General features: G+C 46.3%; 1 protein-coding gene across 6 annotated transcripts in view; it reads right to left on the bottom strand.

The window, feature by feature from the left end:
- Nucleotides 1-3,812: 3,812 nt before the first annotated feature.
- The window catches only part of DACH2 (dachshund family transcription factor 2), a 731,638-nt gene continuing 716,654 nt past the window's right edge, over nucleotides 3,813-18,796 (bottom strand). For all 6 annotated transcript variants that reach the window (XM_063938387.1, XM_063938386.1, XM_063938385.1 and 3 more), the window contains one exon: nucleotides 3,813-4,655. In XM_063938387.1, the coding sequence (XP_063794457.1) occupies nucleotides 4,618-4,655 (38 nt within the window). In that variant the 3' untranslated portion in view covers nucleotides 3,813-4,617. The remainder of the gene's footprint in view (nucleotides 4,656-18,796) is intronic.

Raw genomic sequence — 18,796 nt, forward strand, 5'->3', positions numbered from 1 at the left:
GCTCTTAATAAATCAGTCTGTATACACCCCATATCGGTACCCAACTGTGTCTTCAAAACCTATAAAACAATAAGAATGTTCCAGCTGTACCTAGAGTATTACTGAAGTGCAACTGGGGTCTGACCAGGGCAGGTAAGTCCACTGTGGATTAGGACGCAGAGTGATTGACAGACAGTGACTATTTGGGGGAGGTAACAGGGTAGTGATAAATTTAACGCTGGCGTGTCACAGCTTTGTTGTGGTGTGGGTGAGTGTTCCAGCCAGCTACTCTGTCTTTGGACACAGTTTCACTGGCCGTGGCGGCGATGCACATTCGGAGCAGCCATAGGGTTGCTTAGAGCTCAGATGGTACGACAGATGTATGCAAGTGAGTAGATGTGCGGACCAGGCGGTGGGACTCTGGCCCTCATTCCGAGTTGATCGCTAGCTGCCGTTGTTCGCAGCACAGCGATCAGGATAAAAATCGGCATTTCTGCGCATGCGTACGGGCCGCAGTACACACGCGCGAAGTACTTTCACACAAAACTATGCCGTTTTACACAAGGGCGAGCTACGCTTTTCTGTCGCTCTGCTGATCGGTGAGTGATTGACAGGAAGTGGGTGTTTCTGGGAAATAACTGGCGGTTTTCAGGGAGTGTGCTAAAAAACGCAGGCGTGGCTGGGGAAATGGGGGAGTGGCTGGCCGAACGCAGGGCGTGTTTGTGACGTCAAAGCAGGAACTAAACTGACTGAGGTGATCGCAAGGTAGGAGTAAGTTTCGAGCTGCTCAGAAACTGCAGACATTTTTTTAGTAGCAGAACTGCTAACCTTTCGTTCGCACTTCTGCTAAGCTAAGATACACTCCCAGAGGGCGGCAGCCTAGTGTGTGCAATGCTACTAAAAGCAGCTAGCGAGCGATCAACTCGGAATGAGGGCCTCTATACAACAGACAGCATCTGCGAAATTTGGAGTTTTTCTCAGATCCGCTGCTTACAGACAGCAGCAACGCGTTTTGCGGCCACCTCTGACTCAGGCCCGGAGTGTGCATACTTACCGTACGTCCCCTGACTGTGCAGAGATGTGGACTGGCCATGGAAGCAGTAGATTACCCTACTTGTACACAATATAATAGTGTAGTATATAGCCAAGTACATAAGAAAGACTGTTATTGTTAAATGTGAAAGTCGCACTTCCAATATGAAATATAACTAGATGCAAACACAATATGAATTACCAACATCTGTTGTTTTCCCCTATAATGTACAGTTTGGAATAGATGTAACATTCTATCAATGAAAGTAGCACTAACAGTAACACAATGTATTGGTGTGGACGGTTACCATCTGGCAGGTGTGTCGCTTTGTACATTTATATATTCTGGCTTTATATTGCACTATGGTGAAGAACACCTTCCACTAAGTGCTTAAGGCGACTGAAGGTCAAAATCACTCATCAATGGGATCATTTTGGGCCATTTTAGTTAGAGATCACACTAAAATTCCAGATAATGACCCCTCTGGTTATCGTTTTATTATTGTTGGGAACCGCCCTTGTTTTGGGACCGTCAGTTACATGCTGTAGGTGTGATCCACCGTATGGGTCACATAGGAGTGAGAGAGCCTGCCCCCTGCTGGACACCTTTAAACCAATACAGCAACTGCACAGTAAATATCACACAGACTCCTGTGTTGGAATGTCTTTCTAATGGGTGTTACAGTGCAATGTGTAATTGTGACTGTATGCTATGTCTGTCTCCTATCTCTGCCTTGAGAACTGCTGAAATTGCTGTCATGTTGCCATCTTGTATAAGTTACTCGCTTGTAGTGTGACGTTATAGAAAAGTGTAGCTCTTAGCCCTTGTTATCAGGCTATGATGATCTGTTGTGTATTGCACCTTTGCCCTGTAATTCTGATAGATCTTATGTCTAATGCTCACACAGTATGGTGGTGCAGACACTTTGGGTCTGATTCTGCTGATGTGGGACACAGTGGAGCGTTTTTTCTCCTTAGAAGTATAGGATGAGTCTAAAGTGCATCTCCTTAGACGTATAGGATGAGTGTAGAGTGCATCTCCTTAGAAGAATAGGATGAGTCTAAAGTGCATCTCCTTAGACGTATACGATGAGTCTAAAGTGCATCTCCTTAGACGTATACGATGAGTCTAAAGTGCATCTCCTTAGACGTATAGGATGAGTCTAGAGTGCATCTCCTTAGACGTATACGATGAGTCTAGAGTGCATCTCCTTAGACGTATAGGATGAGTCTAGAGTGTATCTCCTTAGAAGTATAGGATGAGTCTAGAGTGCATCTCCTTAGACGTATAGGATGAGTCTAGAGTGTATCTCCTTAGAAGTATACGATGAGTCTAGAGTGCATCTCCTTAGACGTATAGGATGAGTCTAGAGTGCATCTCCTTAGACGTATAGGATGAGTCTAAAGTGCATCTCCTTAGAAGTATAGTATGAGTCTAGAGTGCATCTCCTTAGAAGTATAAGATGAGTCTAGAGTGCATCTCCTTAGAAGTATAGGATGAGTCTAGAGTGTATCTCCTTAGAAGTATAGGATGAGTCTAGAGTGCATCTCCTTAGACGTATAGGATGAGTCTAAAGTGCATCTCCTTAGAAGTATAGTATGAGTCTAGAGTGCATCTCCTTAGAAGTATAAGATGAGTCTAGAGTGCATCTCCTTAGAAGTATAAGATGAGTCTAGAGTGCATCTCCTTAGAAGTATAGGATGAGTCTAGAGTGCATCTCCTTAGAAGTATAGGATGAGTCTAGATCTCCAGCACCATTGAGGTGGTAGGAAAGTGTTGTGGTGCAGAGAAGGTGGCTGTATACCCTGTCACAAAGCAAGCACTGCCTGTCGTCGTACCCCTAGCGTATATACGCCATTTGGTTTTGCCTTGTAATGATTGTCGCTTAAAAAAAAAAAAAGATTGTCCGGAATCCCACACCTTTGGCAAACTCAGACCCTATTACATATGACCCTAGGTGGTGTCACCATGACTTCCAACAATAACTGACTGGAAGGATGACGGTTTCACCATCAACATGACAAGGGGTTCATTCATTATCAGACCAGGCCAGGAGGTGGTGTTGGCAGATTCAAATGTAAAAATGTATTCAAACCTCTCTTACAAGAATTAGATGTAAGTGGATGCGATGACGGAGCCAATTAATTATCTCAATTACCATGAGGTCAGTGAAATTAAATGGCTGTCACACTGCGGTGTTTGTTTGATCTATCTCTAGATAAAGACAAGTACAATATAGTAAAGGATGGACTGAATACTGTTGATTGTGTCTGTGTCATTTTCCTGCTTCACCAACTGTGTACTCCTTCAAAATACTGAAACGCGTCAGGTTTGCTTAGGAGGTAAGTCTGTATACGTGGATACTTGGACCTGCCCCAAGTGTTATGGCCAGGTTGTGAAGAGAATAGAACAAATGCAAATAGTGTCCAAAGAAGTACAGTATACAGTAGAAGTATTATTTATTGTGAGTGCTTTACTTTTATATGTGATGACGCTAAGGTCTGTATAAACATCTTTGGATATTCCGCATACTGAGGTCATCGTGCGTTAGGCTGTCACAGTATTCAAGGATGAAATAAATTTTAGTGGATTGAGATAACTGCATTATATAGGATATTTCTATCCATCTGGTAAGAGTCCATGCACTACTGTACTTTATTGCAAAACGCGTTAATCACTGTGTGAATTCCAACAGGACTGCAATTCCCACAATATGACACTGGATAAATACAGATATATTATTTCTGTAAATGAGGAGCAAGATTTTATTTTTACTGAAAAAAAAAGAAGATTTCAAAAGTCAAACAAAAAAAGTTTTAATACTGTATTTTAGCAAGAACATTTTAACAAAGTTATACTTTTAACTTAATATAGTACAACAGAGAAACCATACTTAAAAGTTTCCATTACCTAACACTCTACCGTATGTTCATTTCCTTTAAAAGACCAAACGTTGAGCCAAGCGTTTAAAAGCCTTAATCTCATTTGTCCCCCCCAGGACGGGGCATCTGTGCGGATCTTCATTGGTCGTCTAATGAAAGAATAATTTGTACAGCATTTGTATTTTTCTTAAAAAAATGTACACACATTTCTTTCCAAAATGTAATATATATATACTGAATATTCGCTTCAGTAAACAAAGCTAAATTTATAAACACAAATTATATTGTTCAGTGACGAGTGGTATCTGTGAGAAACAATTCCAGATTCAGCCACTAGGGGAGCTGGTAAGAACTTGGTTGAGTATGGAACAACTTTTTGTGTCGTAGCTGGAGAATAAAATTATTCCTGGTTAGCGAAAAACAAATCCGTGTGGGAAGAGGGATTGTGGTTGTAGTAGATGTGCTTAAAATGTCAATTTCTCTTCTATTTTGGGATCTATGATCTAGGTGTCACCGCGGGGTGGCCTTATAGGAACGTCTTGCAGGAAATCTCTCCGTTTCCTCGGTATGACAGAGCAGTTGTTGATGCAGCAACTGCGGAAACAGCTCGAAAAAAAGTCCTCCACATTTCATGCTTCAATTCGCGGTCTGTCTTTTCATACTGAAGGCAGCAAAGGCTGGGAGCGTCCATTCCGGCGAACAGCGCAATCTCCGACCTCATCTTCAGTACATAATCGGAGGTTTTATGTACGTCCTGTTTTCTGCAACAACAAAAAAAAGTACAAAAAAAATAAATAAAACACATTTATGCAATTTGCCGGTGAAGCAGAAACACAAATCAATATTCATTGTGACGTTGGATTCGATGTCCATTTTCTGCCTGTATTGATCGTAGATGTACCCAGCGCTCCGCAACTACTAAAAACACTGCAGAGACGTCATGCGCGCAATGATTAATTCCTCTCATTTTTGCAATGTAGCAGTTTGCCTGTAACGATACGAGCCGGACTCTATGTGGAGGACGCCTGTTTCCTAAGGAAATCTAGCAATGATTGATACACAGTTTACATTAAAACTGGGAAGAGACGCGGTGTATACGCTCTTAACGCCAAGAACAAGAAGTCACTGACAAAACATCAAGACATTAATAATACAGAAAGCAATGAATTAAGATCCATAGATTGGGTTTGGGTTTGGCATGTTACCGTATAGTGCTTGTAGCTGTGCTGGAGTTTTGTCCCGTTATTTTCAGCTAACTTGGGACCTAGAACTCTCATTTTTAGGGAGAACAGAGTGTTCTGCATTGTATAGTGGGCATGTCCTGTAACGTATACGTGAATCCATCCCATTACTTCGCCCCGAGGTGGCACGCATTCTTCTTGTTACCCCCAAGTAAGTCTTGTGGAGCCAGGAGGGACGCTGGTGAATCACTGACTGCAGGAGGAAGTGCAAGTGACACATAATGCAATCACCATTGCTTCCTCCTGCACTCACTGTACTGCTGTCACTGGGGGTGATAGTATGAGGAGGGTTTTCCTCTCTCTCTCTGGTACTTGTTACTCTGCAGGTGTAATAACAGGTGAGTGCTGTGTGTATATCACTGAGCTTCCTCCTGCACTCACTGTACTGCTGTCACTGGGGGTGATAGTATGAGGAGGGTTTTCCTCTCTCTCTCTGGTACTTGTTACTCTGCAGGTGTAATAACAGGTGAGTGTTGTGTGTATATCACTGAGCTTCCTCCTGCACTCACTGTACTGCTGTCACTGGGGGTGATAGTATGAGGAGGGTTTTCCTCTCTCTCTCTGGTACTTGTTACTCCGCAGGTGTAATAACAGGTGAGTGCTGTGTGTATGGCACTGAGCTTCCTCCTGCACTCACTGTACTGCTGTCACTGGGGGTGATAGTATGAGGAGGGTTTTCCTCTCCCTCTCTGGTACTTGTTGTTACTCCGCAGGTGTAATAACAGGTGAGTGTTGTGTGTATATCACTGAGCTTCCTCCTGCACTCACTGTACTGCTGTCACTGGGGGTGATAGTATGAGGAGGGTTTTCCTCTCTCTCTCTGGTACTTGTTACTCCGCAGGTGTAATAACAGGTGAGTGTTGTGTGTATATCACTGAGCTTCCTCCTGCACTCACCGTACTGCTGTCACTGGGGGTGATAGTATGAGGAGGGTTTTCCTCTCTCTCTCTGGTACTTGTTGTTACTCCGCAGGTGTAATAACAGGTGAGTGTTGTGTGTATGTCACTGAGCTTCCTCCTGCACTCACTGTACTGCTGTCACTGGGGGTGATAGTATGAGGAGGGTTTTCCTCTCCCTCTCTGGTACTTGTTACTCCGCAGGTGTAATAACAGGTGAGTGTTGTGTGTATATCACTGAGCTTCCTCCTGCACTCACTGTACTGCTGTCACTGGGGGTGATAGTATGAGGAGGGTTTTCCTCTCTCTCTCTGGTACTTGTTACTCCGCAGGTGTAATAACAGGTGAGTGTTGTGTGTATATCACTGAGCTTCCTCCTGCACTCACTGTACTGCTGTCACTGGGGGTGATAGTATGAGGAGGGTTTTCCTCTCTCTCTCTGGTACTTGTTGTTACTCCGCAGGTGTAATAACAGGTGAGTGTTGTGTGTATGTCACTGAGCTTCCTCCTGCACTCACTGTACTGCTGTCACTGGGGGTGATAGTATGAGGAGGGTTTTCCTCTCCCTCTCTGGTACTTGTTACTCCGCAGGTGTAATAACAGGTGAGTGTTGTGTGTATATCACTGAGCTTCCTCCTGCACTCACTGTACTGCTGTCACTGGGGGTGATAGTATGAGGAGGGTTTTCCTCTCTCTCTCTGGTACTTGTTGTTACTCCGCAGGTGTAATAACAGGTGAGTGTTGTGTGTATGTCACTGAGCTTCCTCCTGCACTCACTGTACTGCTGTCACTGGGGGTGATAGTATGAGGAGGGTTTTCCTCTCCCTCTCTGGTACTTGTTACTCCGCAGGTGTAATAACAGGTGAGTGTTGTGTGTATATCACTGAGCTTCCTCCTGCACTCACCGTACTGCTGTCACTGGGGGTGATAGTATGAGGAGGGTTTTCCTCTCCCTCTCTGGTACTTGTTACTCCGCAGGTGTAATAACAGGTGAGTGTTGTGTGTATATCACTGAGCTTCCTCCTGCACTCACTGTACTGCTGTCACTGGGGGTGATAGTATGAGGAGGGTTTTCCTCTCTCTCTCTGGTACTTGTTGTTACTCCGCAGGTGTAATAACAGGTGAGTGTTGTGTGTATATCACTGAGCTTCCTCCTGCACTCACCGTACTGCTGTCACTGGGGGTGATAGTATGAGGAGGGTTTTCCTCTCTCTCTCTGGTACTTGTTACTCCGCAGGTGTAATAACAGGTGAGTGTTGTGTGTATATCACTGAGCTTCCTCCTGCACTCACCGTACTGCTGTCACTGGGGGTGATAGTATGAGGAGGGTTTTCCTCTCTCTCTCTGGTACTTGTTACTCCGCAGGTGTAATAACAGGTGAGTGCTGTGTGTATATCACTGAGCTTCCTCCTGCACTCACTGTACTGCTGTCACTGGGGGTGATAGTATGAGGAGGGTTATCCTCTCCCTCTCTGGTACTTGTTACTCCGCAGGTGTAATAACAGGTGAGTGCTGTGTGTATGGCACTGAGCTCCCTCCTGCACTCACTGTATTAGTGTCACTGGGGGTGATAGTATGAGGAGGGTTTTCCTCTCCCTCTCTGGTACTTGTTACTCCGCAGGTGTAATAACAGGTGAGTGTTGTGTGTATATCACTGAGCTTCCTCCTGCACTCACTGTACTAGGAGGAAGGCAATTTGCGAGAGGCATGACGTGAAGTTCTCATCTCTCCTCTTGGCAGGAGCTCTGGGTAACCTGCACGTGGTATAGTATTTGTCACTGTTGGGCCACAGCTTCCAGGGTTATTTTGTGTGGCCCGTGTTCGTTAAGGCTTACACATTATATTTCCTGCAGTTGAAAATTCCTGACCTTGTTTATGGCATCGGGCAAATAATAAGAATTTACTTACCGATAATTCTATTTCTCGTAGTCCGTAGTGGATGCTGGGAACTCCGTAAGGACCATGGGGAATAGCGGCTCCGCAGGAGACTGGGCACAAAAGTAAAGCTTTAGGACTACCGGGTGTGCACTGGCTCCTCCCCCTATGACCCTCCTCCAAGCCTCAGTTAGGATACTGTGCCCGGACGAGCGTACACAATAAGGACGGATTTTGAATCCCGGGTAAGGCTCATACCAGCCACACCAATCACACCGTACAACCTGTGATCTGAACCCAGTTAACAGCATGATAACAGAGGAGCCTCTGAAAAGATGGCTCACAACAATAATAACCCGATTTTTGTAACAATAACTATGTACAAGTATTGCAGACAATCCGCACTTGGGATGGGCGCCCAGCATCCACTACGGACTACGAGAAATAGAATTATCGGTAAGTAAATTCTTATTTTCTCTGACGTCCTAGTGGATGCTGGGAACTCCGTAAGGACCATGGGGATTATACCAAAGCTCCCAAACGGGCGGGAGAGTGCGGATGACTCTGCAGCACCGAATGAGAGAACTCAAGGTCCTCCTCAGCCAGGGTATCAAATTTGTAGAATTTAGCAAACGTGTTTGCCCCTGACCAAGTAGCTGCTCGGCAAAGTTGTAAAGCCGAGACCCCTCGGGCAGCCGCCCAAGATGAGGCCACCTTCCTTGTGGAATGGGCTTTTACAGATTTTGGCTGTGGCAGGCCTGCCACAGAATGTGCAAGCTGAATTGAACTACAAATCCAACGAGCAATAGTCTGCTTAGAAGCAGGAGCACCCAGCTTGTTGGGTGCATACAGGATAAACAGCGAGTCAGATCTTCTGATTCCAGCCGTCCTGGAAACATATATTTTCAGGGCCCTGACTACGTCCAGCAACTTGGAGTCCTCCAAGTCCCTAGTAGCCGCAGGTACCACAATAGGTTGGTTCAGATGAAACACTGAAACCACCTTAGGGAGAAAATGAGGACGAGTCCTCAATTCCGCCCTGTCTGAATGGAAGATCAGATAAGGGCTTTTACAGGATAAAGCCCGCCAATTCTGACACGTGCCTGGCCGAGGCCAGGGCCAACAACATGACCACTTTCCATGTGAGATATTTTAACTCCACAGATTCAAGTGGTTCAAACCAATGTGACTTTAGGAACCCCAAAACTACATTGAGATCCCAAGGTGCCACTGGAGGCACAAAGGGAGGCTGTATATGCAGTACCCCTTTTACAGACGTCTGAACTTCAGGTAGTGAAGCTAGTTCTTTCTGGAAGAAAATTGACAGGGCCGAAATTTGAACCTTAATGGACCCCAATTTTAGGCCCATAGACACTCCTGTTTACAGGAAATGCAGGAATCGACCTAGTTGAAATTCCTCCATCGGGGCCTTACTGGCCTCGCACCACGCAACATACTTTCGCCAAATGCGGTGATCCTTCCTGGCTTGACCAGTGTAGGGATGACTTCATCCGGAATGCCTTTTTCCTTCAGGATCCGGCGTTCAACCGCCCTGCCGTCAAACGCAGCCGCGGTAAGTCTTGGAATAGACAGGGTCCTTGCTGGAGCAGGTCCCTTCTTAGAGGTAGAGGCCACGGGTCCTCCGTGAGCATCTCTTGAAGTTCCGGGTACCAAGTCCTTCTTGGCCAATCCGGAGCCACGAGTATAGTTCTTACTCCCCTCCGTCTTATAATTCTCAGTACTTTTGGTATGAGAGGAAGAGGAGGGAACACATACACTGACTGGTACACCCACGGTGTTACCAGAGCGTCCACAGCTATTGCCTGAGGGTCCCTTGACCTGGCGCAATACCTGTCCAATTTTTTGTTTAGGCGGGACGCCATCATGTCCACCTTTGGTTTTTCCCAATGGTTTACAATCATGTGGAAGACTTCTGGGTGAAGTCCCCACTCTCCCGGGTGGAGGTCGTGCCTGCTGAGGAAGTCTGCTTCCCAGTTGTCCACTCCCGGAATGAACACTGCTGACAGTGCTATCACATGATTTTCCGCCCAGCGAAAAATCCTTGCAGCTTCTGCCATTGCCCTCCTGCTTCTTGTGCCGCCCTGTCTGTTTACGTGGGCGACTGCCGTGATGTTGTCCGACTGGATCAGCACCGGCTGACCTTGAAGCAGAGGTCTTGCTTGGCTTAGGGCATTGTAAATGGCCCTTAGCTCCAAAATATTTATGTGAAGTGATGTCTCCAGGCTTGACCACAAGCCCTGGAAAATTCTTCCCTGTGTGACTGCTCCCCAGCCTCGCAGGCTGGCATCCGTGGTCACCAGGACCCAGTCCTGAATGCCGAATCTGCGGCCCTCTAGAAGATGAGCACTCTGCAACCCCCACAGGAGAGACACCCTTGTGCTTGGTGACAGGGTTATCCGCTGATGCATCTGAAGATGCGATCCGGACCATTTGTCCAGCAGGTCCCACTGGAAAGTTCTTGCGTGGAATCTGCCGAATGGAATTGCTTCGTAGGAAGCCACCATTTTTCCCAGGACCCTTGTGCACTGCTGCACTGACACTTGGCCTGGTTTTAGGAGGTTACTGACTAGTTCGGATAACTCCCTGGCTTTCTCCTCTGGGAGAAAACACCTTTTTCTGGACTGTGTCCAGGATCATCCCTAGGAATAGAAGGCGTGTCGTCGGGATCAGCTGCGATTTTGGAATATTGAGAATCCAACCGTGCTGCCGCAGCACTATCTGAGATAGTGCTACCCCGACTTCCAACTGTTCCCTGGATCTTGCCCTTATCAGGAGATCGTCCAAGTAAGGGATAACTAAAACTCCCTTCTTTCGAATGAGTATCATCATTTCGGCCATTACCTTGGTAAAGACCCGGGGTGCCGTGGACAATCCAAACGGCAGCGTCTGAAACTGATAGTGACAGTTCTGTACCACAAACCTGAGGTACCCTTGGAGAAGGGTAAATTGGGACATGTAGGTAAGCATCTTTGATGTCCAGAGAGACCATATAGTCCCCTTCTTCCAGGTTTGCAATCACTGCTCTGAGTGACTCCATCTTGAATTTGAACCTTTGTATGTAAGTGTTCAAGGATTTTAGATTTAAAATTGGTCTCACCGAGCCGTCCGGCTTCGGTACCACAAATAGTGTGGAATAGTACCCCTTTCCCTGTTGCAGGAGGGATACCTTGATTATCACCTGCTGGGAATACAGCCTGTGAATGGCTTGCAATACTGTCTCCCTGTCTGAGGGAGACGTCGGTAAAGCAGACTTTATGAAACGGCGAGGAGAAGACGTCTCAAATTTCTTGAGACGGGCCCCCACCGTGCCTGAGACCGCTTGTAAAGCCCCAGCGTCATGCTGAGGACTTTGCGGAGGCGGGAGAGGGCTTTTGTTCCTGGGAATTGGCTGTTTGCTGCAGCCTTTTTCCTCTCCCTCTGCCACGGGGCAGAAATGAGGCGCCTTTTGCCCGCTTGCCCTTATGGGACCGAGAGGACTGCGCCTGATAATACGGCGTCTTCTTAGGTTGAGAAGCTACCTGGGGTAAAAATGTGGATTTTCCAGCCGTTGCCGTGGCCACCAGGTCTGTTAGACCTACCCCAAATAACTCCTCCCTTTTATAAGGCGATACTTCCATATGCCTTTTGGAATCAGCATCACCTGACCACTGTCTTGTCCATAACCCTCTTCTGGCAGAAATGGACAGCGCACTTACTCTTGATGCCAGTCGGCAAATATCCCTCTGTGCATCACGCATATATAGAAATGCATCTTTTAAATGCTCTATAGTTAGTAATATACTGTCCCTATCTAGGGTATCAATATTGTCAGTCAGGGAATCCGACCAAGCCACCCCAGCACTGCACATCCAGGCTGAGGCGATTGCTGGTCGCAGTATCACACCCGTGTGAGTGTATATACATTTTAGGATATTTTACTGCTTTCTGTCAGCAGGTTCCTTAAGGGCGGCCGTATCCGGGGACGGTAGTGCCACCTGTTTAGACAAGCGTGTGAGCGCTTTATTCACCCTAAGGGGTGTTTCCCAACGTGCCCTATCCTCTGGCGGGAAGGGGTATGATGCCAATAACTTTTTAGGAATTAACAGTTTTTATCGGGGGAAACCCACGCATCCTCACACACTTCATTTAATCCCTCAGATGTAGGAAAAACTACAGGCAGTTTTTTCTCACCCAACATAATACCCTTTTTAGTGGTACTGGTATTATCAGAAATGTGTAAAAACATTTTCCATAGCCTCAATCATGTAACGTGTGGCCCTACTGGAAGTCACATTCGTCTCTTTAATCGTCGACACTGGAGTCAGTATCCGTGTCGGCGTCTGTATCTGCCATCTGCGGTAACGGGCGTTTTAGAGCCCCAGATGGCTTTTGAGACACCTGGACAGGCACAGGCTGAGTCGCCGGCTGTCTCATGTCATCAATCTTTTGTAAAGAGCTGACACGGTCACATAATTCCTTCCATAAGCTCATCCACTCAGGTGTCGACTCCCTAGGGGGTGACATCTCTGTTACAGGCAATTGCTCCGCCTCCACCTCATTTTCCTCCTCATACATGTCGACACAACGTACCGACACACAGCACACACACAGGGAATGCTCTGATAGAGGACAGGACCCCACTAGCCCTTTGGGGAGACAGAGGGAGAGTATGCCAGCACACACCAGAGCGCTATATATATATATATATATATATATATATATACAGGGATAACCTTATATAAGTGTTTTTCCCCTTATAGCTGCTGTATTGTTATACTGCGCCTAATTAGTGCCCCCCTCTCTTTTTTAACCCCTTTCTGTAGTGTAGTAACTGCAGGGGAGAGCCAGGGAGCTTCCCTCCAACGGAGCTGTGAGAGAAAATGGCGCCAGTGTGCTGAGGAGATAGGTTCCGCCCCCTTCTCGGCGGCCTTTTCTCCCGTTTTTCTGTGGAATCTGGCAGGGGTTAAAATTCATCCATATAGCCCTGGGGGCTATATGTGATGTATTTTCGCCAGCCAAGGTGTTTTTATTGCTGCTCAGGGCGCCCCCCCCAGCGCCCTGCACCCTCAGTGACCGGAGTGTGAAGTGTGCTGAGGAGCAATGGCGCACAGCTGCAGTGCTGTGCGCTACCTTGGTGAAGACAGGATGTCTTCTGCCGCCGATTTTTCCGGACCTCTTCTTGCTTCTGGCTCTGTAAGGGGGCCGGCGGCGCGGCTCTGGGACCGAGCTCCGAGGCTGGGCCTGTGTTCGGTCCCTCTGGAGCTAATGGTGTCCAGTAGCCTAAGAAGCCCAATCCACTCTGCACGCAGGTGAGTTCGCTTCTTCTCCCCTTAGTCCCTCGGTGCAGTGAGCCTGTTGCCAGCAGGTCTCACTGAAAATAAAAAACCTAAAACTAAACTTTCACTAAGAAGCTCAGGAGAGCCCCTAGTGTGCACCCTTCTCGGCCGGGCACAAAAATCTAACTGAGGCTTGGAGGAGGGTCATAGGGGGAGGAGCCAGTGCACACCAGGTAGTCCTAAAGCTTTACTTTTGTGCCCAGTCTTCTGCGGAGCCGCTATTCCCCATGGTCCTTACGGAGTTCCCAGCATCCACTAGGACGTCAGAGAAAATGGTGGATGGTGAAGTCATCACCATTCGTGGGTTACTAGCTATACCAGCTTTGTGAGTGGCACTTTCATAGCGCGTCGCCAGAAAAGACTGAATCACAACTGCCTGTAACATGTAACGCAGTCCTTGAGGGCCAGTCCCAGAGGCCATCCGTCCTCTGCTGTCTATAACCCTGAAATAAAATGTCACTGTGACAGATGCAGATCAATCAGCGAAAACAAAAAGAGATTTATGAGGTATAAGCGCAGGCGTCAAATTGGATTTATGCCTGTGAGCCCTCCAATAATAAGTGGTATCGAGGAGCAGAGAATTCTGTATTTCACTACTAACTAAAAGTAAATGCAATGTTTATTTATTAGCCGATGTGTATACCGCCTTCCCTGCTGCAAAGGTGGGTAGTGATCATTGCTGCATGCTGTATATGGCAATACTTACCACTCCCCGTTGTCATAGCCTTGCCTCACAGCCAGTAAATACAAGAGGTGCTCTAACCCCAGGGAGAAACCCAAACAAACGCCCGCTTAAGGCCCATATAGACGGGCCAATGCAGGAGAGATCTGTGCTGAGCGTGTGGGGGGAGACGGGGGGCGCTCACTTCACCCAGCGGGTGAAGTGAGCGACCCGCTAGATTGGCCAATCTAGCAGCAGCGATATCGATGCGCGGGGCTGCGCATAGCTATTGCTGGCGGGGGGGGGGGGGGGGGGGGGGGGTACACACAGAGCGATAATGCTGAAATTCTAAGCAATCTAGTCAGATTGCTTAGACTATCGCTCCGCGAGTACCCCCCTTTACTCCACAAAATATGTCAGGATATTGTGCAATTTGGGTCTCTGAAATCTATTAGATTTGCAAATAAAGTAACCCGCCACCTTGTTATCCTTCTGTTTCTTGCTAAACCCTTTGCAGAGTTGCTCCGCTGAGATCACACACAGACTACTTCACCCTTATTCCTGCCAGCTGGGCATCGCAGGTCTACGCCGTAAGTTGCATCCTCGCTATACTACTTTTCTCTCAATATTTCACATTTCGCCATTACAGTGTACTAACTCTGACCAAGGTGAGTAAGTGCAGACTTGTAACAGTGAAACAAATTCATTTGACATCAAAATTCCCGATATCATCATTTACCACTAAACGTTTTTCTTGGTTGTTCTAAACGTCTGACGCAGCCCGCCCGGCGATGCAAAGTAATCCTTGCGCTAATGTGATTGAGACAAAGAGTCCTTACTGACCTTGGGGGTAATTCGCACAGCGGGCGATCAGACCCAAACTGCACATGCGTATGCACCGCAATGCGCAGGCGTGTCGCACGGCTGCAAAGCGGATCGCCGGTCAGCAACAGGTTTGTACGAAGGATCCATTTGCACAGGCGATCGCAAGGAGATTGACAGGAAGAGGGCGTTTGTGGGTGGCAACTGCCCATTTTCTGGGAGTGTCTGAAAAAACGCAGGTGTGTCCAAGCGTTTGCAGGGCGGGTGTGTGACGTCAATTCCGGCCCCGGACAGGCTGATGTGATCGCAGCGGCTGAGTAAGTCCTGGGCTGCGCAGAGACTGCACAGTTTTTGCAGCTCTGTTACACATGCGTTCGCACACTTGCAAAGCAAAAATACACTCCCCCTGTAGGCAGCGACTATCTGATTGCAGCAGTGCAAAAATCGCTGGCTAGTCATCAGGTCTGAATTTTCCCCTAGTGCGGTACAGAGCTGCAATATTACACAATAAAGGTACTTTTACTAACACAACCAACTACAAGCTACTGAAGTAATCACGTTAATGACCGCCAGGCCTATATTTAGCTGCGATGACAGGGGATGATAAACGCCTGTGACGTAAAACTCCAAATTAACCGTGTACATGAGGCTCAGTGCAGTGTGTTGTTTTCCTCCAGCACATATGAGGTTAACCCCTGTCCAACCACAGTGAAAATGATAATCACCCTGTGTAGTAATGTGGACATCAATTCTGTCTCTGCTTTACATATGCCAATAGAGAATGTCGCAGCGGCAGGGATCCGATATTGACCCGCTAAGTGGCGCTGATCCTTGGAGCGATTTCAAACTTTTGCCACATTTCAATTTCAAAATGCATTTCAGCCATAACACGAGTGATTTATCATTTAGCGCCGGCTGTCACAGTAACTCGTAGATAAAAGCGAAAACATCTGGAAGCATAAACAAAAGCGCACAGTGGCTGAATTTTAATCCAGAGCCGGCGAGCTCACTTCATTAGGGGCAGGAAGCTGCTAATTAGGAGCTGAAAAGCTGAGCTCTTGCATTCGGGGATCCAAGAAAAGATGATCTAACATGTATTCTGGACATAAACAAGAATAAAGAGCCGGGAAGATGACAGAAGTATACATCTCCAGAGGAATGCCCGGGAGCCTGGGAACCTCTCCGCCTACCGGAAAATACAGCAATATTTATCCAGAGAGGGAGATAGGGTGCAATGTGAATTCCTAATGCTGGCTCATACAGAATGCAGAATCACTGAACGCTCGTCACATGACTCTATTGATAGATACCACTAATTATGCAGCATCGGATGCTAAGTGTCACTTGTTTATATACACACAGATTCTATAGTCTCTATGTAAACGTATTAGTTAATTCTGTGGTTTTTCATCATTAGATCAGATGACATTGATGCGTGCAGTACCACCTCACAGCCTGCAGGGGTGCTGTTGAGATTTGCTTATAACACAATAACTGCATCCTCTTTCAAATTCCAGATTTCTTACTTTCTAACAAAAAATTCCTGGTCCAAAAACACACACAAGACTTCTCACAAAATGACTGATCCAAGTATTGTGAAAATATTCTGGGGTAGACACATGCAACGGCACATTTACCAAGCATCGTTAGTCAGATTTGTGACCGCCAGCTGACCCTACCCAACCGCTGAATATCACCCCTCGTCTGCGATTGGGCGCATGATAGTCAAAAGAAAGAGTGAGGAGGCAGTCAGGCCTTTCCATACCCAATGCACTTTTCGCTGCTGAAGAACGAAGGCTTGTGGCTTTATTTATTTTTAATTTTTTTTCATAAGGTCAAAATGATAAATATTTTCTGGGAAAAACTACTGCTAATCCTAAATAATGATCACAGTACATTATCACTTGTGGCCCATTACTGGGTGATACTATAACGTTTATTCATTACAAGTTTACCTGGAACGCAGAAGAGTCCTGTTGGTTTTAGGAACAGTCAACCTCCCTCTCTGATCATAAATATATATGTAACTTTTCCCCCCCATTATTCCCCACAATGAACACATCAGAGCGAATCACCAACTTCTTAAAGCACAATATAACACAGGGATATACTATATGCCAAACAAATCTTACTGACTTTTTTGACTTTGTGATGAAAATAATAGATCAAGGGGAAGCTGTAGATGTAGCATATCTAGACTTTAGTAAGGCATTTGACACTGTCCCACATCGCAGACTGATAAATAAACTTGAAAGTGTGGGGGTGGATAAGAACCTGGTTGCAGGATAGGAAACGGACAGTTGTAGTAAATGGAGTGCAATATATGGAGGAAAATGTTACCAGTGGAGTACCCCAGGGATCAGTACTTGGACCAGTTCTCTTTAATATCTTTGTTGGTGACATTGAAAATGGTATTGAAGGTAAAGTATGCCTTTTTGCAGATGATACAAAGATATGCAACATGGTAGACACACCGGGAGGGGTAAAGCAAATGATTGATGACCTAGGTAGGCTTGAGAAATGGTCAAGAACGTGGTAACTACAGTTTAATGCTAAAAAATGCAAAATCATGCACTTGGGTCTCAAAAACGCAAAGGCTAAATATAGTATCAAGGGTACTATAATGGAAACTACTGAGGAGGAAAGGGATTTAGGAGTCACTATTTCATGTGACTTAAAGGCAGGAAAGCAATGCAACAAAGCAATGAGGAAGGTAAGTCAGATGCTTGGTTGCATAGGGAGAGAAATCAGTAGCAGGAAAAAAGTAGTAATAATGTCACTGTATAGGTCATTGGTACGGCCCTATCTGGAATACTGTGTCCAGTTCTGGAGACCATATCTCCAGAAGGATATAAATACATTAGAGAGTGTACAAAGAAGGGCAACTAAAATGGTGCATGGCCTACATCACAAACCTTACCCGGAAAGGCTAAAAGATCTTAACATGTATAGTTTGGAGGAGAGAAGGGAAAAGGGGGGACATGATAGAAACTTTCAAATATATCAAGGGTCTTAACAAAGTTCAGGAGGGAAACGTTCTTCAAAGGAAGAGAAGTATTAGAACTCGAGGACATGCACTGAGACCGGAGGGAAGCAGGTTCAGGGGAAATTTAAGGAAAAATGACTTCACAGAAAGGGTAGTGGGTAAGTGGAATAGCCTCCCATCAGAGGTGGTAGAGGCTAAGACTGTAGAACAATTTAAACATGCATGGGATAGACATATGAATATCCTTACAAAGAATTAAGGTTCAAAAAGGGTTAAGATTACCTAAAGGATAAAAAAAAGGGGCAGACTAGATGGGCCAAGTGGTTCTTATCTGCCGTCAAATTCTATGTTTCTATGTCTATTTATTGTGGGAATATACACTGCACAAAAAAATAAAGGGAACACTAAAATAACACATCCTAGATCTGAATGAATGAAATATTCTTATTAAATACTTTGTTCTTTACATAGTTGAATGTGCGGACAACAAAATCACACAAAAATTATCAATGGAAATCAAATTTATTAACCCATGGAGGTCTGGATTTAGAGTCACACTCAAAATTCAAGTGGAAAAACACACTACAGGCTGATCCAACTTTGATGTAATGTCCTTAAAACAAGTCAAAATGAGGTTCAGTAGTGTGTGTGGCCTCCACGTGCCTGTATGACCTCCCTACAATGCCTGGGCATGCTCCTGATGAGGTGGCGGATGGTCTCCTGAGGGATCTCCTCCCAGACCTGGACTAAAGCATCTGCCAACTCCTGGACAGTCTGTGGTGCAACGTGGCGTTGGTGGATGGAGCGAGACATGATGTCCCAGATGTGCTCAATTGGATTCAGGTCTGGGGAATGGGCGGTCCAGTCCATAGCATCAATGCCTTCATCTTGCAGGAACTGCTGTCACACTCCAGCCACATGAGGTCTAGCATTGTCTTGCATTAGAAGGAACCTAGGGCCAACCGCACCAGCATATGGTCTCACAAGGGGTCTGAGGATCTCATCTCGGTACCTAATGGCAGTCAGGCTACCTCTGGCGAGCACATGGAGGGCTGTGCGGCCCCCCGAAGAAATGCCACCCCACA

Source organism: Pseudophryne corroboree, chromosome 8, assembly GCF_028390025.1.
Source record: "Pseudophryne corroboree isolate aPseCor3 chromosome 8, aPseCor3.hap2, whole genome shotgun sequence".
Lineage (NCBI taxonomy): Eukaryota > Metazoa > Chordata > Amphibia > Anura > Myobatrachidae > Pseudophryne > Pseudophryne corroboree.